The 26,894-nt window shown below is 38.2% G+C and overlaps 1 protein-coding gene across 6 annotated transcripts in view; it reads right to left on the minus strand.

Moving 5' to 3' along the window:
• Positions 1 to 3,985: 3,985 nt before the first annotated feature.
• Positions 3,986 to 26,894, minus strand: part of Senp6 (SUMO specific peptidase 6) — a 106,300-nt gene continuing 83,391 nt past the window's right edge. For all 6 annotated transcript variants that reach the window (XM_070010572.1, XM_070010570.1, XM_070010571.1 and 3 more), the window contains 7 exons: positions 25,461 to 25,553; positions 22,393 to 22,823; positions 18,820 to 18,923; positions 16,845 to 16,933; positions 14,643 to 14,711; positions 14,389 to 14,539; positions 3,986 to 12,051 (listed from right to left, as the gene is read on the minus strand). In XM_070010572.1, coding sequence (XP_069866673.1) covers positions 11,845 to 12,051; positions 14,389 to 14,539; positions 14,643 to 14,711; positions 16,845 to 16,933; positions 18,820 to 18,923; positions 22,393 to 22,823; positions 25,461 to 25,553 — 1,144 coding nt within the window. In that variant the 3' untranslated portion in view covers positions 3,986 to 11,844. The remainder of the gene's footprint in view (positions 12,052 to 14,388; positions 14,540 to 14,642; positions 14,712 to 16,844; positions 16,934 to 18,819; positions 18,924 to 22,392; positions 22,824 to 25,460; positions 25,554 to 26,894) is intronic.

Consider the following 26,894-nt stretch of genomic DNA (forward strand, 5'->3'; position numbering starts at 1 on the left):
AGCGCCCAAGCCCAGAGTTCAAGCCCCACGACCGACCAAAAAAAAAAAAAAAAAAAAAAAAACTAGAGATCTAAGCGCCAATGGCTCACACCCATAACCTAGCTATTCCGGAGGCTGAGATCTGAAAATTGTGGTTACCAGCTAACTTGGGCAAGAAAGTCTGTGACAGGGGCTGGGAAGGTGGCTCAGTGGTAGAGCGCTTGCCTTGTATACCTGAGGCCCTGGGTTCGATTCTTCAGCACCACATAAGCAAAAAGAAAAAGCCGGAAGTGGCGCTATGGCTCAAGTGGTAGAGCGCTAGCCTTGAGCTGAAGAGCTGAGGGACAGCACCCTAGCCCAGAGTTCAGGCCCCACGACCAGACCCCCCCCAAAAAAACACAAAAACAAACAAAAAAAAGAAAATCTGTGACACTCTTATCTCCAGTTAATCACCAAAAAGCCAGTGGTGGAGCTGTGGCTCAAGTGGTAGAGACCTATCTTTGAGCAAAAAAGTTTAGGGATAGCCCACAGGCCCTATGTTCAAGCCACAAGTCCAGTACAAAAACAAACACACACACAAAAATAAAACCCAGGGAATTACAAAACAATCTGCCTCAATATCTAAATATTTGGAAAGTTCAAAAATTTCAAATATAAGTGGGTTAAACTTTACATTCAAATGTAGCTAAATCAAACCCTGAGAACTTTTGAGTGAGCTATTATAATTATTGTCATGAGAGTATAGCAACATATCAAGTTGGCACTAGAGAGTCTTACTCATGTACATTTAAATCTTTCATGATATATTGGATCTTAGTGTTGATGTTATTCACATGTGGATATTAGTTAGCATCCATGTAATGGTTTTTAAGCAACATTTTGTGTGTGTGTGTGTGTGTGTGTGTCCTGGGGCATGAACTTAGGGCCTGGGCATTGTTCCTGAGCTCTTTTACTCAAGGCTAGAGTTCTACCACTTTGAGCCATAATGCCACTTTTTAACCACGTTTCCTGCCCAGGCTGGCTTTGAACCATGATTTTCCTATCTCAGCCTCCTGAGTAGCTAGGATTTTAGGCATGAGACACTGGCACCTGGCTAAGAAACTTCCCCTCCCCCCCCTCCTTGAACTCAGGGCCTGGGCAGTCCCTGAGCTTCTTTGTGTGCTCAAGGCTAACACTCTACCATTTGAGCCACAGCGCCACTTCCAGCTGGAGATAAGTCTTATAGGATTACAGGTGTGAGCCACTAGCGCCCGTCTAGGAACAGTTTTTTGAAGAGTAAAGTATGTTATCAGAATGCACCTCTTTCAAAATTATAAGAATTAGTTCTTGAAAATTTTCAGTTGTGTGTGGAGGAGGAAAAGAGAAAGGACATTATAGAGAAAACTACACAGATTTAGCTGGATGGGTGCCTCAGGTCTGTGATTCTATCTGCTTATAACTTATTCCTATCAGGCCAACCCATGCAAAAAGGTAGCAGGAAGCTATCTCAACAAGACAAAGCTGGGCACTGTCCTGCAAGTGTACTTGTGTGCATCTCAGCTATGTTAGTGTAAATTGGAAGATCAGGGTCCAGGCTGGGTAAAAAAATAAGTCACTGTCTAAAAAAGTAACCAGAGCAAAAAGGCTGTGGGGTATATAGTTCAGGTGGCAGAGCACCCACATAGCAAGTACAAGGCCCAGAGTGCAAACCCCAGTAGATAATGTCACCAGCTGCTGAGCCATTGCTGCCTGGGCTTGGTAGGTTACATGGCAACTTAAGGAAATGATGGCCAAGGGCTGTATCTTGAGAATATTTTCTTCCTAGGAGTCTCATGATGATCCTATTTATAGCCAAGTCTCTGAAGATTTAATGATTAAAAACAACTTCAGAACTGTTCTGAAGATCTGCTAACATTTCAAATTCTGTGGATAATAAGCAGAATGTTTAACATAAAACTCCCAAGCGAAATGGATGGCCCAGAAAAGAGTAATAACAATGAGCAATTTGGATTTCTGGCTCACTTCAGTACTTGCTATGTTCTCAACTGTGCCCTAAAAATAGAAAATTTTTCATCTTTCCATCTAAAAATCAAGACTGTATCTCTCCAGTCTGACAGGTTTTGGTATATATCCATCAGTAAAACTGGCATTTTTTTTCTTTCTGGTCATATGCTCTTCTTGTTAATCTTTTAAAATTTTTATTTGCTAATTAATTTGTTCGGGGAGCTTGAAACTCAAGGTCTTGTCCAGCTTTTTCATTAAAGGCTGGCCCTTTACCACTTGAGCTATATAGATCCATACTGGCTTTTGCTGGTTAAGTGGAAATGAGAGTCTCTCAACTGTCTGCTTGGGCTGGCTTCAAGCCTCAATGCTCACATCTCAGCCTCCTGAGAAGTTAGGATTACAGGACCTGGCTAATCTCTGTACATTTCCTATGATCCTACTAACACTGTTAAGCAGGGCACTGGTGGCACATGCCTGCAATCCCAGCTATTCAGGAGGCTGAGATCCAAGGATCGCAGTTGGAAGCCAGTCTAGGCAAGAAAGTCTGTGAGCTTCACTATCTCCAATTAACCACCATAAAACTAGAAGCGGAGCTGTGGTTCAAATGGTAGAGCATTAACCTTTAGCAAAAACTCAGAATACATGCCCAAGTTAAAGACTGGCACAAAACAAACAAAATACTGTTGAATAAAGTAGGAGAGACCCTATCTAGTTCTTGACCTTAATTTAGAAGGTTTTGTTTCTGATGCATGTACTACTTGTTCCTTCCCCTCCCCTCATCAGTGCTTGGATGGAACCCAGACTCCCCCAACCCTGCCCCAGAGCTCCACTTCTACCTTCTCACTTCTGAACTAATTTACCGTTTTTTTTAAAAGGCATAATCGAATTCATAAATAATTTGGGATAGTTTCGATCTTTTCATGGTCTGGAATAGTTGCCTCAGATTTAAGTTAAAACTTTGAATGTAAGAGTTGATCTAGGGGAAGTGGAACTGTGGCTCAAAGTGGTACAGCACAAGGCTTGAGGAAGGAAAAAAAAAAAAAAAAAGCTCAAGGACAGAGCCCAGGCTCTGAGTTCAAGGCCCATAACAGACTAAAATAAAAGCAAGAGTTGCGGTAGGGCTGGAGATGTAGCTGGCTGGTTTAGTGTATGCCTAGTGCAGGGCTGAGGTTTGATCTGCAGCACCACTCTCTCTGCCCATTCAAAGAAAAAGAAAAAAGCCACCCACACGCCCAATCAGTTGACCTAACTCTGGCACATTTTTTGGTAGCAACTCTTAATCATTTTGCCAATATCTAATCGAGTTGTCTGCCTCCTGAATCAGCTCTGGTATTTTCTGACATTCAGAGAATTCCTTTATGTCCCTCAATCTTCCAAATTGTGATCATAGAATTAAATGTTAATCTCTGTTTAATTCATCTATCTGTAGTATGTCTTTCTTTTGGCCTTTAAATTTTTCATGTTTTATCAGGCTCAAAAGATAATTTATCTGGGGCTGGGAAGGTGGCTCAGTGGTAGAGCGCTTGCCTTGCATGCATGAAGCCCTGGGTTTGATTCCTCAGTACCACATAAGCAGAAAAAGCTGGAAGTGGTGTTGTAGCTCAAGTAGCTAGAGTGCTAGCCTTGAGCTGAAGAGCTAAGGGACAGCGCCTCAGAGTTCAGGCCCACGACCAGCAAAAACAAAACAAAAAAAAGATAATTTATCTTTTATGACTTTTTTTCTGATAGCATAGTAGCATGGAAGAATAAGTTTCAGTTCACAGGCTTTAATTTTTAAATTCCTCTTCCAAGTTTTTTTTTTTTTGAAACAAATGGATTGTTTTCTTCCTGAATTTTAGCATGGAGTTTCCATTCTTTTATCTTTCATTGTGTGTCTAATAATGGAAGTACTTAAATTTATCTATTTTTCCTGGTTTTGTTTTGTTTTTTACTGTGTCCTATAGTTACTCAAATGAAGCAATGCACAAATTACAAAGTAGAAACTTCAGAAATAAATCTCAGTAAGACATGAGAAATACAGAACTTTAATGTGAAACTGGGCTTTTAATAAAGGGGCACTGGCACAAATGATAATCTTGAAAAAATTCTCGAGAATAAAACACGCATAAATTTTTGTCACGTACAGAAATAAATGCCACATTTTTATTACGTAAAATTTAAAAAGTTTCTGAGAAATATTTGACTGTATATACTATCCTGAGTCAAGAAGCGGCTTCTTAATCAGTATTGAGAACTCAAAAGCATATGCAAAAATTCTACTATGAAAAATGTAAACAAAGCCTAGAAATAACACATTGATGAAGTACATTTAGGAACCAGGCCTGGTACTACCTATCTGTAATCCCAGCACTGGGGAGGCTGAGACAGGAAGATCATGAGTTCATGCAAGATCCTGCCTCAAAAACCACAACAAAATAACAACAACAACAACAGCAAAAACCACAGCAGCAACAAAACCCAAAAAACACAGATGGCAATATTATATATCAAAATCTAAATATTAATGGGCAAAGAGTAGCCATTGTAAAAAAAATGCCGATTGAAACTGATGATCAAAGAGATGCAAATGAAATAACAGTAACTTTATATGTGAAACACATAATTTAAAGATCTGTAATGTTATTGGTTCTGATGTACATAAACACATGTGTATAGGCACATACATACATGTGAAGTATATGGGATTTTTTTTGGCATGACTGGGGTTTGAACTCAGAGCCTTACATTTGCCAGGCAGGTACTCTTACCATTTGTTCCATGCCCCTGTTTTGTTTTGCTGTATTTTTAAAAACTAGAAACTTGTGTTTATGTCCAAGGACATAGGCCACAGTCCTCCAATGTAGCTGGTAGGACATATATGAACCGCCACTCCCAACTTTATTGGTTGATATGAGGTCTCACAAACTTTTCTTTTGCCTGGGCTGGCTTCAAAAACCATGATCTCATTGAACACAGCCTCCCAATTAGCTAGGATTACAGATGTGAGCCACCCCACCTGGTGGAAAAAGGTATTTCAATGTCATTACAGGAAATGGAAACGCTTGCAATCCTTTGGGAAGATGTTCATAATAACTGGAAAAACCTGAATGCATGACCTTTGTCCAATCCTGGCCGTTTATTCCAGGAAAACAGGATGGCGGGCATATAAAGGAACGGGGAGAAAATGTGTTTTGTTCCTGAATTAATGGTGTGGTAGTCACAAGAAGGAACAGGTGACTGACTACTAGTTCTCTTTGGAGATAGAAGTGTACGTTGACTTGCTCAGGCCACTGGCAATGATGCTGCTTCTGCCTCATGAGAATTTTAGGGGTCAATTGTGGAGCTGAAGTTTGCTGTCCCATTCTGGAGCAGCCATGAAAGCCAGATCAACTTACAGCTCCATTGCTCTGGGAAGTGGAGCGAAGCAGCAGAGCTCCGCTGCTTTCCTCTGTGGGACAGACAGCCTGACCCAAGTCAGGAAACTTCTGGGTGGGGGTGGGGGAGTAGTCCTGAGTCTTTACAATTATCATTACGGCACAACAAAGTCTAGCAAGATTGACCAAGTAAGGCAACAGCTGAATAACTCCCACAAGATATTGCTCAAAGACAAAAGGTTTTGAAAAGTGCTTCTAGAATTCTCCTAGCGGGGTTGGGGGGGGGGGGAGGAATTCTCCTAGGTTTGACACACACACACACACACAAAATTAACTTTTCTATTTTAACCATGGTGGGGCTTGAACTCGGGGCCTTATGGTCTCCATCTTACTTCATTCACATCTGGCATGTGTCTATCATTTGAGCTATCCCTCTGGTTGTAACATCTATACATATATTTCTATATAGGATGTATAGCAAAAAAATACGAATATAGGGAAAATAAGAAAAATTGGTGGGGCTGGGAAGGTGGCTCAGTGGTAGAGCACTTGCCTTGCATGTCTGAGGCCTTGGGTTCGATTCCTCAGCACCACATAAACAAAAAGAAAAAAGCTGGAAGTGGCGCTGTGGCTCAAGTGGTAGAGTGCTAGCCTTGAGCTGAAGAGCTGAGGGACAGCACCCAGGCCCAGAGTTGAGGCCCCCCCCCCAAAGAAAAAGAAAGAAAAAAGAAAAATTGGTAAGTAAAAACAGGTTAAAAGTTAAAAACGAGCAAAATGTTTTAGTGTTGATTCGTTTGCTCCAGCTATTCATGTTTTCTTGTAAGTACAAATAAAACATTGTTAAATAGTAATTGGGTGGGGGGAGGGGGGAGGCTGGGAAGGGAGGTGAAGGGTAAACAAAGGAGGAGGCTGCAATGCTTGGTAAGAAATGTATGCATTATCCTGCCCATGTAATTGTAGCCCCTCTGTACAGTATGTTCTCAAATAAAATTAAATTAAATTAAAAAAAAAACATTGTTAAATAGGGTAAAATAATTTCATACTCTGCAGAATGCTGGTGATATTATTCTACAGGCCTCATGGCCGACCTAAATCCAAAACTATGGAGACCAGGCCAGCTGTCCTAGCAGTTCTGATGCAAACTTAGATTTCACAGGTAAAAATGTGTGGGGAAAATGATCTTCAAAACAAGGTAATCTATGAGACTGTCATTAATAAAAAAAAACAAGCCGGGCGCTGGTGGCTCACGCCTGTAATCCTAGCTACTCAGGAGGCTGAGATCTGAGGATCGCGGTTCAAAGCCAGCCCGGGCAGGAAAGACCGTGAGACTCCTATCTCCAATAAACCACCAGAAAACCGGAAGTGGCGCTGTAGCTCAAGTGGTAGAGCGCTCGCCTTGAGCTGAAGAGCTGAGGGACAGCGCCCAGGCCCAGAGTTCAAGCCCCATGACCAACAACAACAAAAAAAAAAACAAAAAAAACACATCTACATTTTTTCCAACATACAAATTTCTTTCCTATTCTCAACTCAATTTCCTGACGCCCAGATCTGCTTGAACAATTTTTATTTCCTAGGTAGGTCATGTGGATACTACAAGTCGATATTCCTCAACATCACTGACATCCAATTAGCTGTGGCGGAGGACTGGATGGCGGCACACGATAGGAAACGTAACTAAGTTACAGGCATTCTGGGAGGTCCACCCAGCATATTTGGAAATATTGCAGAAATAGTCAAGTAGAAAGAATTGCTTTTACAGCTACACAGTACTTTACCTAGTAAACAGAATACTTTCATTTAGTTCTAATTTTACATTTTCTCTTCATGGTATTTATAGAAAATATAAGTTTAAAATTTGTCAAAGCTGGCTTTTCTTTGGTAGCTTCATTTGAGAAGATAGTTTTGTCAATAATGTATTCAGCTAGTTCTTTTCATTTTTAGCTTTACATGTTTAAACTATCTTTACCAATGCTTAGCTCATGAAGAAAAAGAAAAAAAAAAGGTTTTTGACTTTAACAAAAGATCCTTTCCAGCTAATGGTTCGTATTTCTTAAAGGAAGTTTCAAATGAAATATCCCAATCTTATTTCTATCACAAGTTAACTGTCTAATTTAGCTACTACAGCAATTCATAATTAGTAGTGACTCATGCTCATTCTTCTCTCCTACTCTTGTGATTTTTTCGTCACATGTGAACACATTCCTCCTCTACATGAAATGCTTGCAGCATGACTTTCATGGTAAAGAACTGACATCTTCAACACAGGTTCTAGGATATTTATCCTGAACCTCATTTACACAGGCCTTCTAAGAAACATACCCTAAAAAAATAATGTAATCCAACCAACTCCTGGAAGCCTAGTTTCAATAATAAAGATTCTGCCACATTCTGTAAAATATGATCATCTAATTTATTTTCATTTTTGATCTAGTACAGCTCCTATGCTCTTTGAGCAAGATTGAGTCCAAATGCCATATGACTCTTCTCTTTGGGCTTGTTTGTCGCATTAAGTCGGGTAGCAACTGTACAAATATTATCTCACAAGGTCATTGTGAAAGATTAAACGAATTTATCTAAACCAATGTCTAGCATTTGTTTCATAAACAAAGCTATTATTATTTAGAACAAATCATTTTTCCTACCTCATGGCCTTTGACAGTCTGAGTGCTATTCCTTACATCACCTCTAGAATGTTATGTCTACCAATAGTTCAAATGTTACACCTCTGGAAAATTCTTAGCCTTCTAGATTAGGCTGAATTCCTTTAATACACTCTGCTTTATCCAAAAGGCATACAGTGGAGAAGGCCCATCTGTAACGAAGATAAGAAAACATTTGGTTTTGTTTCACCTCCGGCACGTAGTGGCTCATAGTAGGGATGTTTTCTTTTCATCGAAGTAAGTCTTATGCTATTACCATGTATAAAACAAATTATGGTAACAAACTGTTAACAGGCTTGAATACCTTTTCAGTTAAAGAAAAAATATAAAGGTAAATATATATGCTATTATTTTCACTGAGTACTTTTTTTCTTTTGGCACCTTTCTTGGTTTTAGATACTCCTTACTCTAGCACAACTCAACCAGAATGGCCTGCACCAAGAACCTGGAAGCTTTGAACCTTTCCGAGCTTTGGGACCACAAGTGCGATGGAGGATACTCTGCCATTACCTACTTGGACTGGCTTCTTTCCAAGGTTCACATTCCTTCCCTGGGTCAGCAATCCCCCCTATTTGGGAAAATTTAATGTTTGGAACAGTAACTTTCGGACCTTTTTGCTTCCTGAAGGTAAAGGGACAAAATGTAGCAAAAAAGAAAAATCCTGAAAAATGTCCGCCCATTTGCTTTAGCAGGCAGCACCTGTGGCATTCTGATCTACAGAGACAAGCCTCTGTACACTGGTGGCCATTTTAGAAAGCTATTCACTCGTGAACATGTTAGGCTGCCTGCCTTCCAGTCTCCAGCCACTCCTTCCACCTCTAGACAGAGCGGCAGGTTACCGTATCTCTTCTAGGCTTGTGGCACCATCCTGCTTCATCTCTGCTAGGTCCTGTCCCATTCTGCGATTTCACTTGGGTCTTTACTTTTGGGGGAATTGTTTTTACATTCTACCATAGAGACCAGAAATAGTTTTAAGGAGATAAATACTGGATTCATTTTGGTGACTTAAAACAAGATACAAATATGATCACTTTCTGTTTTCAAATAAAGCCCCCTACATTTAATTCACTAAGAGTTTAAGTCTAGGTTACATGCAAAGGAAAGCTAGCCTTTTAGGTCTGAGTGAACTTGAAATACTATAGTTTTCAGTTGTCTGAAGTATGTTCAGCAATGGCAAAGGAAGGGACTAAGCATTACCTTTGTTCCCTCAAATACCAACACCTGGGACACATACAAAATTTATGGCAAGTAATCTAAAACTCTTCTAAAAATGATTAACTGTAATTCTACCCAGTGAGAAAATCAATACAACAGACCTATTTAATAATTTAAGACATCAGATACCTGTCATGCAGTTTCAGTGTCTAGTAACAAACTCTAGACCTTAAAGTTCTGTTTCACAACACGTACGTACTCATCACACATTTTAAAAGGTTGCCATCCACTTTATACCACATTTAGAAGGACCAGAGTACACAATTATCAAGGGAATGCACAGATATTAAAGATTCTCATGTCTAGAGGCACAACCATACAACTTCCAAATGTTTCAATATATATACTGCAGTCATTAGCTTAATTTTCAAAACGAAAAGTTCACATAGGGTGGAACAAATACTATCAAATAGCTCAGTATTCTCCTCTAGGAAGTTGACGTGCATCAATCTATATCTCATGTAGAAATAAAAAATATTTGACATGTTGGCCCAAGGGAAAAGTTGTGATTTTAGCTTATCAAAACTGAAGAGAATAAAATGTAACCAGAAAAGAAAAGAAAAACAAGGAATCATTTTAGAACAACTTTTGTTTGGTTTTGATGCCCAGGCAGGCTGTCCTTGAGTTCCCAGACTCAGGCAATGCTTGTGGCTCCCAGGCCTCTGGAATGATCAGCAATCCCCCATGCCTGGCTCTTAAAATTGTTCTTTCAGTGCCAACACATTCTGGTGAACACAGCTCATCATTTATAGATGTAAGTATGCCAGTTTTACTTACAGCTACTTCTATTTTGTTTTTAAGTGTTTTCACTTGTCTTAGCTTGATAGAGATCCAAAAGTATTTGGTTATATTTAGTTTAGTAAAATAAAACTTTTTTTTTTCCATGTCTGACAGTAGCTCTAAGGTACTAGTAAAAAACAAAATGAAATAATCAGAAATGCAGAATGTTACGACAGCTCAAAATTAACACAGAAACATAAAATCCCTACCACCAGTGGTGATCTGAGGTTTACATTTTAAGTACTGAATCTCCATAGGCCTTTTTTGTTAACCACATACTCAATGACCCAGATACCCATGGATTTTATTAAATTCGAGAAAATGACCTAATTAGTGGTCACCATGCCAGATGGTCATTAGAAACAGAATACTTGCTGCTGCTGAAAATGGCCTGTTTATTCTATTTTTGTTACATGTACATTTAAATAAATTAAAATGGAAATTTCAAGTCTCAAAGTTGATTAAAAAAAAGGTGTACCACTCTTTTTCAATAATGAGTATTGTACAGACATATTCAAGATAGCTATGTGAGTTGTAAATGTGTTATCAAAAGCTTCACATTTTAGTATTTTTTTTACTGGGATACAAACCCCTGGCCTTGTATGTTCTAGGAGCTACCTACCACTCAATCCTACCTTTTAGCATTTTAAAAGGGAAATTCAAAATGGAAGATTTCTGCTGCATTATGAGATTAAAGACAGTACTTTCATGTGTAAAAATAATTTGCACAAAAAAACTCAAAGCAAAAAGTCTTGATACTTTATCAAAATAACAAGAACAAATGATCAATGAAAATATAGCAAAAGACATTACAAAAAATAGTAAATTCCTATTTAAAGCCTGTGTTTACACAGATTAAAAATGTTTGTCATACGTATCACACAGATTGCAGCATACTGTGAGCTGTAATATAGAAAGGTAACATTGGATATTTGACAGTCAAGCTGTACTTATCAAATAGTTTTAACCTGAGTCTTCAATATCTTCATACATTTGCCAACAATGAAAGTAGAATTTTTTGGAGTATAATTCAAGGGTAGACTTCTTTAAATTGCTCTTAATACTGTTTCTTAACTATTTGAATAAATTCAGTAATATTTACATTTTGGGGTTCTTCTCAACACACGTATGAATCAAAATTTTTTTTCCTTCTATTCAAGCATATGAAGATGCCTTTTTAGTTCAAAACGCCTTAGATTTAATTTGATTTTCACACTTTTAGAAAATATGTAGAAGATCTCTAAAGGATTATCATAGATCATTGACTATTCCCATGAAATAAATCATACACACTGAAGAACCGTATATACAAGTTAACTAAAGAATATCAAATTAGCCCGGTGCCGGTGGCTCACGCCCGTATTCCTAGCTACTTAGGAGGCTGAGATCTGAGGCTCGAAATTCAAAGCCAGCCTGGGCAGGAAAGTCCGTGAGACTCTTATCTCCAATTAGCCACCAGAAAACCGAAAATGGAGCTGTGGCTTAAGTGGTAGAGCACTCGCCTTGAGCTGAAGAGCTGGGCCCAGGCCTAGAATTCAAAACCCATGACCGACCCCCCCCCAAAAAAAATCAAATTATTATTTTTCCTATAAATAGTTTCTTTTATTTTGTGTTTAGAAGTTGTAGTTTTAAGTACTATTAACAGAAAAAACATAAAAGCTTCCTAACAAGTGAAAAAAAATAATTATAAATGCTGGAAAAATTGGCCTCATTAACATATTTACAGACTTTTACTTAATACATACTCCTTTGAAAATTTCTTATATGACATTTATACAAGCATTAACATTTCCAAATCACTTCAGGTCTTTACTGTCTAGAGCCAGAGTTGGAAGTCACTGAGTAAGGCGGGGCAGGGGACAAGTGACCGCAGGTCAGTGTGAGACATGGCCGACACACTGCCCCACTCCCTCGCCCAGTGCTGCTTCTGAGCAAGTGTCCTTGTGCTGCTGCTTCTCTTTGCTCTGAGCTTCCTGAAGCTTCAGAATTATATTTCGAATTTCTTCTCTTTTTGTTCTCATTCTTGGTGGAGGAAACCAGTTCATTAAGTTCATAGGTAGTTCAAAATTAAGTATTGGATTCTGAAAATAAAGAGTAAATACTTATTAGAAAACTCACATATATGAACCCCTAACATTTTAGTTTCAATCACGAAACACTACAAAGTTAAAAAATGAACTATGAACATTTTGCATGCTAAACACTGTGCTAGGCACTGGAGAGACAGGACAATTTCTGCCTACACATCGGTGCTATGCTCTAGATTCAGGATTGGCAACCTACAGACAAGCCAAAATCTACACACCACCTGCCTTTGTAATAAAGTTTTACTGGAACATGGACACACTAACTCACATATGGTCTGTTAACTATTTTTACAACAGTTGAACTGAGAGTAGCAAAGATAGGCCATTGTAAGGTCCACCCTGGGAAGGTGAGGCAGGCTCCTTTTGGCTAAGTCTCCCCAGTACCTATGTCACCTAGTAACTGGCACACTTTGAGCCAGTCACCTCCCCCTCCTCCAAAGTCACATCCTGGGCCTCGCCCCAACCACACCTCCCATGGGACACACTGTGGGAGGGTCCTAGGCTCTAAGGTCACATCCAAATCTGGTGGTGCCACATGTTCCTTATCTGGCCACAAACACCACCCCTCCCCCACAACCCCTTCCTAGTTAAGGCAGGGCAAACCAGCCCTCAAGGCCCTTTTGGCCAAGCCTCTCCACTAGGCAGGGCAGGGGGCAGGCAGTTCAGAATAAATAAACGTCTCTTCCTACCACAATACTGGCATGGTGTTCTATTTATTGGCTACTTAATTAAACCTGCCTACTTTAATTTACCTAACAGCCATATGGCTAGAAACCCTAAAATATTTACTGTCTGGCTTTTTATTGAAGCTCTGGCTTAAACAGTAGAGTTCCTGCCTTAAGAGAAAAAAGCTAGGTGCTCAATAAATGTTGTTGACTGACTAAAAAAAGAGAGAAAAAAGCTAGGTGAGAGTATGAGGCTCGGAGTTCAAGCTCCAGTTCTGGCACAATAAACAAACAAATGAAAGGTGTGTAGTAATTCAACAACTAAAACAATGGATATGACAAAGACAGGCAGGAATGTAGAGCAGGAAGTATGAAAATAAACATCTGAGAGCTCAACACAATTTCAAAAAGATCTGTTCTTTACACTAAACCTGAACAATGTGCAGATGTCAGCCAGGCAAGGAGTAACAGAAGCAACAGGGCAGAATGGTATGGAGACAAAAAAAAGAAAAAAGAAAAAAGAAAAAAGAAAAGACATCACACAAAAAAAGAAACAATGATTTCTAGCTGGATGAAATCTACTAGAATTAGAAAAATGAAGCAATATGCTTTAATAAAGACTGGTTCACACAAGCACTGTTAGGCCATATGAAAAATTTCCTTTTAACAGCAACAAAAAGCCCCTATAAAATGTAAAGTAGGAAAAGCAGCAAGAAACTGATGTAGCAAGGCAATGGCTCATGCCTGTAATCCTAGCTGTTCAGAAGGCTCAGATCTGAGCATCAGGGTTCCAAGCCAGCCAGGGCAGAAAAGGGAAACTCATCTCCAGTAAACTGCTCAGAAAAAACAGAAGTGGCGCTGTGGCTTTAGTGATAGAATGCTAGTCTTGAGCACAAAGAGACTCCAGGACAGCACCCAAAAGAAACTGCTGAGCTCAGAGGAGCAGCAGGGATAATGCATGCATTTGGAAGAAAGGAGATAACCTAACTAGATAGTCTCCTTTTGAACTCAAAGGAAGAATGATTAAAAAAAGACAAACAGTGGCAAATGGAGCTGCGAGCATAAATACCTCAATTAGTATATGTGTGAGGGGGAAGCAGAAGCAGGAGTTAGTCTGGATCACAGCAGGTTTCTGTTAAGGTGAAAAGCACCAGTGGGAGGGGAAGTTGGTCAGTGTCAGGGCAGGTCAACAAGCCTTAGACTAGAGATCAGTAAGCTGTTGTGATCCTCAGATCTCAGCCTCCTGAGTAGCTAGTATTACAGGTGTGAGCCATTGATGCCTAGCTTTTAAATGCAGTATTTTTCATTTGTTTTGTTGGTGCTGGAAGCTGGACTTGGGGTGTTGTGTATGTTAGGCACTTTATCTCTTGACCTGTGTCTTCAGCCCAATAAATAGTATTTTTTCTTAAAAGTTCTCCAATTTGGGAAATTTGTTTGCTCCCTGGAATCATTTTTGAAATACAATGGGAAGAGGTGACATTGGTCAATTAACATTGTACTCATAACAACATGGAATTGTAACCTCTCTGAACAATTACTTAATAAAAAAAAAAGAATTTACTTTGCAAACTCTCTACAAAATACCTACTCATTATGTTTATTATATGAAAATAAAGTCAAATACAGCATTTCATTATTATATGAAATCCAATGAATTGAAACTTACCTCAAAAAAGCTCTCTACGTATTGCAAGATGTACACACCACAATCACTGAAGTTGTTTTGCTGTGGAACTTTTGGATTAGAGCCTTTCATTACATCTTTGGAAAAGCTTCTTTTACTTCCTTTTTTAACTTCCCATTCTACTTCTAAATACCTACAATAATGCATATATAATAAGAAAACACAGATGTAAATGCACATACTACCTCATCTCTATTGGAATATGAAACAAAGCAGGGGTACAATTTTAAACTTACTCTCTTAGAATTTTGACAACGTTTGACCGAGAAGGGCCTCTAAGTGAGTCCATAAGTAAGATACAAGGTCTGTAGGGTAGAAAGGACCAAAAGTTGCAGACTTTATAATGTTACAAAGCATGAACAGATTGAAATAGTACAGCAAGATTTAAAACCGCTGGGTGCTGGTGGCTCACTCCTATAATCCTAACTACTCAGAGGCTGACATCTGAGGGTAACAATTCAAAGCCAGCCTGGGCAGGAAAGTCCACGAGACTCTTATCTCCAATTAACCACCAGAAAACCAGAAGTGGCACTGTGGCTTAAGTGGCAGAGCACTAGCCTTGAGTTAAAGAGCTCAGGGACAGTGCCCAGGCCCAGAGTTCAAGATCCATGACTGACAAAAAAAAAAAAAAAAAAAGATTTAAAACCTTCAAAATTATTCTTATTTGTCCAGTAATTACTGGGAGGAGGGAGAAGTAATCCTTAAAGACATATATATATAGTCCAATAATATTTTAATACCTATAGCTACATTAAACATTATATGATTAAACACTAAGTTTTGAACTATATTTGAGTTTTAGACATTAAATCACCAAAAGGTTCCTAAATTTCTTCAGAATTTGGTAGAAAGTCAAAATAAACATGAAAATTTCATTGTTTGTGTCAGTCCTGAGGCTTGAACTCAGGATCTAGTGCTGTCCCTAAACTCTTGTCTTAAGGCTAATGCTCATTCTACCATATGAGCCACAGTTCCACTTTCAGCATTTTGGTGGCTAACTGGACTTAAGAGTCTCACAGACTTTCTTGCTCGGACTGACTTTGAACTGGGATCCTCAGATCTCAGCCTCCTGAGCAGCTATGATTACAGGTGTATACTGGGTCCCTGACACAAGTATTAACATTTAAACCTCATATTCTAAAAACAAATGAAAGAAAAATAGAGACATATAATAATCTAAAAATCTTTTTTTTTTTTTTTTGGGGGGGGGAGGAGGCACCAATCCTGAGGCTTGAACTCAAGACCTGGGACTGTCCCTGAGCCTCTCTATCACTTTTAGCCACAGTGCCATTTCCGGCTTTTTCTGTTTATGTGTTACTGAAGAATGTGTTAACTGAAGAATCAAACCCAGGGTGTCATGCATGCTAGGCAAGCAATCTACCATTAAGCCACATTCCCAGACCTAAAAAAAGTTTCATTTTTAATTAAAGTCTATTGTAGAAAACAAAATATATCCAATGTAGTAGTATTATTTGCCCCATGATTCTACTTCAAAACACTCACTAGGTCGATCCAAACTTTTATAAAACAGTATTTATCTAAAGTAAGGACTCTAACATAATGTCAAAGTTCTGAAATGTCTGAGGACCTCAGTTCTTCCTGGCTAATATTTTAAGGATTTGGAGCACATACCTTTCCCTGTCCCAGCTCCACACTAAGAAGTGAATCCAGAGCCTTGTGCATACTAATCACATGCTTCCATCAAGCCATACCCCAACTCTGGAACAAATTATCAACTATTGATGGTCTCCAGATTTCCTTATATAAAGGAGGTTTGCCATACAAGTCCCTTGAGTTTCTGCCAACATTTTCTATATGTAGGTCATACTTTATCATCTAAGGAGTTTGAGAATGCACATGTCCTTCTGAAAACCAACAATGACTTTTCCAGGTATAGCATCTGAACCTTGTCCTTTAGTCCTCTTAACCTAGCTACAGACCTAACGTAAACAAGGCCCAAGCCCATGTTACTATATTTTGTTGGTCCTGGGGCTTGAACTCTGGGCCTAGGCGCTGTCCCTCAGCTCTTCAGTTCAAGGCTAGCTAGTGCTCTACCACTTGAGCCACAGCACCTCTTCTGTTTTTCTGAGTGGTTTATTGGAGATAAGAGTCTCACAGGCTTTCCTGCCCTGGCTAACTTTGAACTGTGATCCTGAGATCTCAGCCTTCTGAGTAGCTAGGATTACAACAGGCATGAGCCACTGGTATCGGACCCATGTTACTTATTGACATACATGATACTATTTAACACTAACAAAGAGAAGGCTAAAGTTATTACTCCTTGCCCTGGAGAGAATGTCTCATACTTTCTCAAAGATTCTGACAACATTTGTGAATTCTCCTGAAGTGTTTTTATATAAAAACTTCCCAGTCATTTTATTCAGAATGTACTTAAATGAAACATCAAACTGCTTATAAAATATAGAATTAATACTTACTGTTTACACAGAGTAGGCTTTAAGTGCCACTGCCCTATTTCTGAATTGCAGTTGTCATCAGCCAGGAATCCATCATCGCTGCTATCATCCTATAAAAACAGTCTACAGTTAGTATTAGAAAACTGTTATCTAAATAAACAATAACCAAATGTACTATCATCAAGGACAAAAAAATTCCTTGTACCAATTATGGGGAAAAAATTTCTATGTAAGTAATCAAACACTAACTTTCATTGTTACTTTATTCCAATTATCTAATGCTACAACACTGACATTTTAGTGAGAACAATCAGAAATTTACTAGAAATTCATTTACTCCATATAGAATAAATAAATCTCTAAAAGATTACAAATTATTTTACAATGGGACATGAATAACATTTATTTCTTTTATAATTTTTCTCATAGCACAAAAATTTAAGGGGATTTGGCAACTTTTAATTTTTTAAACAAAACTACATATTTACTTCATTTGAGAGAAAATGATTTTAGGATGTATCTTTCTCTGTCATGAATGTAAAGTGAATGAGGCTTTTCTTATTTTTTCAATGAGAAAAACCCTAGAAATTTTAGGCTGGAATAATCAATAGTAGCAATAATTAGATTACATTAACAGATAAGTGCTATAAGCCCAGAAATGATTCAGACTTCAAAAGTTTTCTGGATTCTAGAATACGTGCATAGACATTACCACATAAACATTCTTAGTCTGAATATCTGAAATTCACATAAAAATTTTGAGGGTTATTTTGGGTTTCAGATTAGGAATACTCAACCTATAAAAACTAAAGGGAAAAACAACGCTTTACAGCAATACAATGCAAACCAAAGAACCACCACTCTTCTCCACAAGCCCCCGTTCCCCCCTAAGTTCTGTTGTTCCCAAGAAGATATTGGAGAGAATGAAGTCATCGTCTTCTTTGTTAGGGTAAACTCAAAGTTTGTTCTAACTAAACAAAAGTTAGAAAATTAAGAAAATAGTATGCTGTAGGATTCTTATGATCTTTCTTCTCAAAAAATACTCCTTTTTAACTGAAGCGACAAAATTTATCTTTAAAAAATATTTCCTGGGGCTAGGAAGGTGGCTCAGTGGTAGAGCGCTTGCCTTGCATGCATGAGGCCCTGGGTTCGATTCCTCAGCACCACATAAGCAAAAAGAAAAAAGCCGGAAGTGGCACTATGGCTCAAGTGGTAGAGCGCTAGCCTTGAGCTGAAGAGCTGAGGGACAGCACCGAGGCCCAGAGTTCAGGCCCCTCGACCGGACCCAAAAAAAAAAAAAAAAAAAAAAAAAAAATTTCCTGTGCTTGTATACCACACATATTTGAAAAATTAACCAAATTTTCTTCAATGTCGTTAAACTAAAGGTAAAGTATGGCCCATGATTATATTGACAGAGGAAGCAGGCATGGTGGTGGCTGAACTGGAAAGAAAGAATTGCTTTCTTAAAATATGACATTGGGAATCAAAGCCCGAGGACTACCACTGAGCTTGACAGACTTTGGCAAAAAAGAACTTTATATGAAAACATTCTGAGGCAATATTAAGAGTTCAGCCCATTCACAATAGCAAACCAAACAAAAACTGCAAGGTATTAATATGAATACATTAATCCTGGGGATTTCCAACTCGAAAACCAGACATGTTTTGAGATCTGACCCACATCTAGGAAGTATGATGAGTTATTGTCAAAGGTGTAGCTTCTTAGATTCTAAAGAAAAACTTAGATAAAACATTGGAGGCTGGGAATGTGGCTTAGTGGTAGAGTGCTTGCATGAATGAAGCCCTGGCCTCGATTCTTCAGTATCACATAAACAGAAAAAGCCGTAAGTAGAGCTGTAGCTCAAGTGATAAAGTGCTAACCTTGCGCAAAAGAAGCTCAGGGACAGTGCCCAGGCCCTGAGTTCAAGCCCCAGGACTGGAACAAACACAACAAAACAAAACACACATTGGAACTTTTGCAAGTATCAGGCTTTACCTGGTTGTCTTGATCCTCTGAGAAGTCAATGAGTCCATCTTCGAGCATTTTAGCTCCTTCAGCTGATTGGTCACCATAGTTTAGCCTGATTTTGCTTAAGCCATCTAGAATAATAAGAAATATCCTAAAATAAAAAAGCTATCCCTATATAATTCAAAGGAATCCTATGCTAGTAAGGAATTGATTACTGCAGAGTAGATAAATCTGCTTTAGCATGTAATATCCCAGGTAAAAAGTAAGTTTCAATAAAAACCTGTTAATTATAGAAAAACACGTTAATTATAGAAATGTTTCTACTACTTAGGGTCTGAGATTCATTAAAATTTAAAAAGTTCTCAGATTCATGATTACATTTAAATATACTTATAGATTATGCTTAAATACATATGTATATACATGTACATATTGTGTGTACTAGATATACCAGACACCTATTTTTTTTGCCCAACACTGTCACTCTATACTTAAACTATAGCTCTATTTAAGACTTTATGGTGGTTAGAGATAAGCGTCTCATGGACTTTCCCGCTTGAGCTGGCTTTGAATTGCAATCCTTAGATCTTAGCCTCCTGAGTAGCTAGGATTACAAGTAGAGCCACTGGTACCCAGCTCAGATATAATGGGAGCTATTGTAGTCTGAAAAATAATACAAATGTCCAAATAACAGGAACAGCAAACTGTAGAACACAAAATAACACAGTACATTAAAAATTGTGAAATAAAGAAAATTATCCACTAAAGATTGAAAGATCACAAAAAGTAAACACAGTTGCTTTGGGGAAAATATAGGTGCTGGTAGCAGAAAATGAACTGCTTCATGGGAAAAAAAGGTTGAAATGGATACTTTTTTTGGTCATGGGGCTTGAACTCTGGGCCTGGGAGCTATCCCTAAGCTCTTCAGCTCAAGGCAAGCGCTCGCTCTACCTCTTGAGCCACAGCATCACTTCCAGTTTTCTAGTGGTTTATTGGGGATAAGAGTCTCATGGACTTTTCTGCCCAGGCTGGCTTTGAACAGTGATCCTCAGATCTCAGCTTCCTGAGGATTACAGGCATGAGCCACCTGTGCCCGGCTGAAATGGATACTTTTAAAGGTCCATTCTAAGAATCTAAGTTGTTAAAAGTCATTCTTTTACTGAAAGAATCTTAGGAAATGAAACTCTAAAAAGAAGATTTAGAAGGGAATTGAGTCAGCATCGTCAATATTAAAGTTAAGACCTGTTTAAAAATAAATGCCATTAAAAAATTTAAAAGCATGAATTTACCTTTGTAGGCTTTTAAGTTATTTTTAAATGGTTAAAAAGCAAGACCCTGCCTATAAAATAACCTAAAGCAAATAAGGGCTTAGCAGGCACTGGTGGCATCCAGCTGTGGCTCAAGTGGTAGAGTGCTTGCCTTGAGCTGAAGAACTGAGGGACAGGACCCATGTCCAGAGTTCAAGTCCCATGACACACACACACACACACACACACACACACACACACACACACACACACACACACACACACACACACACACACACACACACACACACACACACACACACACACACACACACACACTTCTAAAGTAAGATAATTCTCACTATAGTATGTTATCTGATACTAAGGGGTTAATACTAGTGACTATTTGACAGAAGAAATTATGTTAAAACTGTGTAAAATACATTTATAGGCTGTCAGCTTTAATAAAGGGACCTATGGTCAATTGCAGAGTTATTAATGAAATGACAGCATGTTTACAGATTTTTCTTATTCCTTCAACATGCCACCACTGTGTGCCCAGCACACACTACTTCAACACACCTCAGATGTGGAGCGGGAGGCTCAGCTGACCTATACACTTACTCCCTGAGCTTTTGGTCATGTGAGCTCTTGGGAAGCATAAAGTTTTGCTCAAGTTTTCCACTAATGAAAAACAAAGAAACACACTTTAGAGAATTGCTTTTCAATCTGAGGGACATTATCAACACTGGATTAATCATTAAGAAAAACATAGAATATTAAGTATTACCACACACTAAAGTGATAAATTAATGTTTTGTCAAACATTTTGTCAATTTATGTATTTAAATTCATACTAAAAGCTAAACAAATATAACTGTACAGGCCATAACCAAAAGACAAATACTGTAAATAGGACAGGGATATTAATTACACAATTCACATTCAACATGTTTTTACTTCAATATTTACTGGAAATTCTGAGACTATTTCCTCAGGAATAACTAGCTATTTAATCAACCAAAACATTAACCTGTAGGATAGGGCACTAAGAATCTCCAAGTTTTGTCCCATTGCTTTAAATCCCACACTTCAATTTTTAATTCATTTCTTATTTGAAGTCACCTTAGACCATATAAGATTACTGCCCAAAGGAACATTTTTTGTACTGGAGATTCTGGTTTTATTTTATTTTGGTGCAAGTCCTGGGGCTTGACCTCATGGGTTAGGCACTGGCTCCAGAGCTTCTTTTGCTCAAGCCACACCTCTACACCTCCACACCTCAGCTTTTTTTGTAGTCTATTGGAAATAGTCTCAAGTACTTTCTTGCCTGGTCTGCCTTCAAACCATGATCCTCAGAAATCACTCAGCCTAGTGAGTAGCTTGGATGCCAAATATGAGCAATGGACTCCCAGCTAATGTTTTGATATCTCTACATTGTGTAATGCTACTATCAAGGTATAAAGACTACTTGTGGATTGAAGATACAACCAACTACATAGCAAAGAATCTGAATAAAATGTAAGATTTTTATAATGGACTAAAAATATGAAACTTATTCAAGGAAATGAAAACCAACTTATTAGGAGACGGGAAAGAAGAAAAGGCAAAAACCGTCAGCTTCCTACTGGAACACAATACAGGAATGTGCGGAGTGAGGAACTGAGCTTTAACTGATCCAATTATGTTTTCATTGTCAACTTGAATTCAATTTAACTTACACAGCAAAGACTATGCAACTAATTTATCCTGAATTTGTGAATTATCACAAATTTCATGCACCATCACAGAATAAACTTTATACAACATTTTTAGTGCATCTGTGTTTTGGTTTTGTGTCTGTATCTGACATATGAGATCAGGTATAGACTTTTTTACATCTGAATGTTGATATTAAAAAAGGTCCAGATTTAGAAGTGGTGCTGTGTCTCAAGTGGTAGAGTGCTAGCCATGAGCTGAAGAGCTAAGGGACAGTGCCCAGGCCCAGAGTTCAAGCCCCACAATTGCCAAAAAAAAAAAAAGTCCAGATTTTAGAGCATTTCAAATTTCAGACTAGGGATGTTCAGCCTTTACTATAGTTTCAAAGCCGTTGTCTAAGGAATGAGGAAAGAACGTCACTGCAAAAGGGACACCAGACATCTTTGTAGTGATAAAAAGCTCAGTCTTCCTTATGGTAGTGATTATATGACTATATACAATTACAAAATGCAATCACATAAAATGAGAAAAGTAATTTTATGTAAATTCTACCTGAAAATGCCTGACAAAAAGAAAACTGTTAATCCTCTTAGAAGTCCTATCTGAATTATTTCAAAGTCCTATCTGAATTATTTCAAAACTTGAAGGTACATACCTGGATGATGCACTGAACTTAAACATTCATCCGGTAGGCCATTCTCATTTTTAGACCTATCAACCACCTTCTGGCTTGCAGCTTCTCCTTTATTTGTGTCTTCATTTTCACTTGTAGTATGATTTTTTTTTTTCACAGTACATTTCACACTGCCTATGTTTCTCCGAAAACACAGGTCACTTTCTCCCTGACCAGCACTTGAATCCGTTACAGCTAGGCAATGCTTTTTGTTTAGCATCTTCTTAATTACAGGCTTGGCAGGAGAGTTTTGTGAACCACTGTCCATTTCACTGGTCAAAGGAGAAGAAAGACAACTGTCCTCCACAGCTGAACTTTTCTGCATGGTTCCATTTTCACGGTAATGAGGATTAGGTTCATATTTTGGTTTTTCCAAACCAGGGAAACAAACAACAGCCAAAAACCAGTGTGCACTGTAAAAAAAAAAAAAATAAAGAAACGATTAACTCTATTACTAGAAAAATACTTGGCAATTAATATTTATTAAATATTTTCACTGGCTTTGTCAACAAATTATCAATGCTGATGTTTTTCAAACAATTATTTATAGTTGCTTATAACTGTTTTCACTTAGGGCTGGGAAGGTGGCTCAGTGGTTGAGTGCTTGTCTTGCATACCTGAGGCCCTGGGTTCAATTCCTCAGCACCACATAAGCAAAAAGAAAAAAGCCGGAAGTGGCGCTGTGGCTGAAGTAGTAGAGTGCTAGCCTTGAGCTGAAGAGCTGAGAGACAGCGTCCAGGCCCAGAGTTCAGGCCCCACGACCGGACTCCCCCCCCCCCCGCCCCCCCCAAAAAAACAAAACTGTTTTCACTTGTTTATATGACTAAGAATTTGTATTACAAAAATTTAGTGTAAGCTGGTCGCCAGTGGCTCACTCCTGTAATCCTAGCTACTGAGGTGGCTGCAACTGAGGATCATGGTTCAAAGTCAGCCCGGGCAATGAACTCCAATACTCTTACTTCCAATTAATCACCAAAGGGTCAAAAAAGGAGCTATGGCTTAAGTGGTAGAGCACTAGCCTTTAGCAAAACAAAGATCAGGGACAGCACCCAGGCCCTGAATTCAAGTGCCAGGACTGGCACCAAAAAGAGAGAAAAAAAAATTGGACTAGCAGATTTTGTAATGTTTCTTAATTATTACAATATGGATAAACTACAGATTTTGTTTCATCTAAAAATTTGGAAAAACCCTTTTCTTTTTGCCTGTCTAAAAGGACAAAGCTGAGTCAAAGGATCACTTCTAATTTAAAAAAACCCCAGTTTTGCTTTTCTGAAGATTTACTGCAATTGTTTCTAACAAATACTTTATGAGCTTAACTTTAAATAAATTACCATCACCTGGAAAATGACAGCATATAAAAGCCCAATTAACATAATTATTAGATATCAGTATTTATGGTGTTACTTTTTAAAAAATTTGTTGGCTATTTTTTCATCTATAATGGTGTAGCCCTCTTGCAGAAAATTGTGCTGACCTTTATGTTTGTTCACAATCTTACGTAGATGGCTAGAAGCACTAGCATTAGCTTCCATCAACATAGTTCCTACGAGGACTGTAATTCTATCCCTAAATTAATTTTAATTTCTATAAGAAATTTCTGAAATCCATTTCTTACCATAGCTTTCCTCTCTTTCATCTTATACGTAGGTCTCACGTTACTGTATATGATAAAATTTCAAGAAATCTTATATTTAGGAGAATAAAGAAATTAAATTTTATTATGACACTACGATTTTAAAATATACATAGAATTGAAAAATTTGTGCTTCACAGTTATCTATAACCAATGTTACCTATAACCTTAGCCCAATCAAAACTGGGCTAAGTACAGAGCACATGTCTCATAATTACTAATTTTTTCTTGTGGGAAGAGGTAAAAGATTTAGTTTGGCCATACTGAAAGGGAATGAATGTGTTTTCACAGTGAGAGGGATGGAAAGACAGAGTGAAGAAGCACAGCCAGAAGTTAGCCTTGTGCCACTAGGTTTATTAACAAGCACGAAGAATCACAAAAAACAATTGCAAAGCTATAATCATAATAAAAAATGCAACCATAATAAAAACCGAGGCAATGGCCATTTCACAATTTGTGTAGAGGTCAACACTGTGTAACAAAACACCAATAATCTCCCTCTTTTGTTAAATACGAATGTTCTTCTTGTTTGGTCATGGGCTTGAACTCGGAGCCTGGGTGCGACCCTGAGCTCTTTTACTCAAGGCTAGCATTCTACCACTTTGAACTACAGTGCCACTTCCCATTTTTCTGGTGGTTAGGTGGAGATAAGTCTCAAGGACTTTCCTGCCTGGACTGGCTTTGAACCGAGATCCCCAGATCTCAACCTCCTGAGTAGCTGGCATGAGCCCCTGGCACCCAGTGAATGTTTCTTCTTTATCCACACATACTACCACTACTCGAGACTCTGCACAAATCACCAAACGGGAACCTAAGTTTTCTTTCTTAAGTTCCTTTAAATAACCCTTTACTGAGAAATCTGAGTCGTCCAGGGTGCATGCTTACCCTGCTGAAAAGATAAACCCAATTTTCTAATTACAAGAATTCCTCATGCTGTCTGGCTGGAGGACAAAAAAAAAAAAAAAAACCCAAGAAAACCCTTGAGTCCTAACTGGTTAGTAATTCTATATTGTTTATCACTGCCTCTGTAGTCAGCAGAGGAGGAGTAGCCTGTAGTCATCAGAATACAAAGAATTTAAGCATCTCTGTTTACTTAGAAAACTCCTTCTAGTTCTCAATTATTTCTTCTTTGCACAAACAGGTTCTATTACCAATGCATAAAGTAAAATATCTATAGATATTTTCTAGACCACAAACACTATTACTCTTAAAATAACTGTATTCCACATTGACCATCATGACAACTTAGAATAAGGTACATATGTAGTCTATTCTTTGCCAGATTTAGTGTTTTAAGTTACATTACTTTCACAAGAAAATACACATAATACATAAATAGTTTTAAAAACAAGTTCTTCACCTTATTAAACATATTTTCAAAACACTACTATTACTTTTACACAAAATTCTTACTCACGCTTCATTAAGGGGTACAAAAATAAAATCCTTCTCAAAAATATCTACATGTCGAGTCCATGTTTTCACTCTCCCATGTCGTTTTTGTTGTATTCTATAACAAAGAGATAAACTGTAAGCTTTGGAAATAATCTTAATGTTTCGGTATTGATTTATAAATTATGAGAACTCAGCAGTAACAGCTGAGTTACATGAGATGGTTTAAGAGGCTGGGAAAAGCAGATCATTTAATGTAAAACTATAAGGAATTGCCCACCACTGAATCTCTCCTTCTGTTTCTGTAGGTAAAACAACACAGATTTATTGTCTTGTAGTCCTATTGAAGTCCAGAGCCAAGTGATTCTTGGCCTAAACTTCTCTCCATAATATTTAATTCCCACAGATTTGAGAGACAGTGGAACATGAATTATGATAAGTGAGGAGAAAAGAAAAGTAAGCACAAGCTGATAGCAGATAAAGCAGGATAGATTGTGAACACTGGTCAAAATCATTAACTACCATCAACAAGAAGACACAAGATTAGGAACTTCTGAAACAGAAAATATTGTTTATATTCATACCATAGATAAATTCAAGACAACAGCAACTATAAGAAAATGTACCAATCTTGTACATGTCTTCTGGACAATTAACAGCAAGGATCAGAGCAGGAAGCTGTCACTATATGGGCAGGAAGTTAAGTAAAATTACTCAGGTGTGATATTATCTTAACTTGTCTGAGAGTAACTATCCAAAAAGCTCACTAAAAGTATATTCTTGCCAGGTGCTGGTGGCTCACAGCTGTAATCCTAGTTTCTCAGGAGGCCAAGATATGAGGATTGTGGTTTGCAGCCAGCCTGTGCAGAAAAGTCCAAGAGACTCTTATTTCCAATAAACTACTCAGAAAAGGCCTGAAGTGGTGCTGTGGATCAAGCTGGTAGAGTGCTGGCCTTGAGAAAAAGAAGCTCAAGAATAGAGCTCAGGGCCCTAAGACAAGGAAAAAAGAAGAAGAAAAAAAAGCTGATTCCTACAATTCCTCTTAGATGAAAAAGCAAGAATGTGGGGCTAGGAAGGTGGCTCAGTGGTAGAGTGCTTGCCTTGCATGCATGAGGCCCTGGGTTCGATTCTCCAGCACCATATAAGCAAAAAGAAAAAAAGCTGGAAGTGGTGCTGTGGCTCAAGTGGTAGAGCGCTAGCCCTGAGCTGAAGAGCTGAGGGACAGCGCCCAGGCCCAGAGTTCAGGCCCCACGACCGGACCCAAAAAAAAAAAAAAAAAAAAAAAGAAAGAAAGAAAGAAAAGAAAAAGCTAGAATGAAACAGAACCAGTCTGCATTTTATAAGCATCTAAGAAATATTGGAAACACTGCTCTAGATCTCAAATATACAAGAGATTTCAAAACTATGAATTGCATTAAATTTACAAAGTAGTAATACAATAATGTTGCCTCAATAGAAA

Source organism: Dipodomys merriami, unplaced genomic scaffold, assembly GCF_024711535.1.
Source record: "Dipodomys merriami isolate MVZ:Mamm:240054 unplaced genomic scaffold, mDipMer1.0.p SCAF_8, whole genome shotgun sequence".
In the NCBI taxonomy this organism is placed as follows: domain Eukaryota; kingdom Metazoa; phylum Chordata; class Mammalia; order Rodentia; family Heteromyidae; genus Dipodomys; species Dipodomys merriami.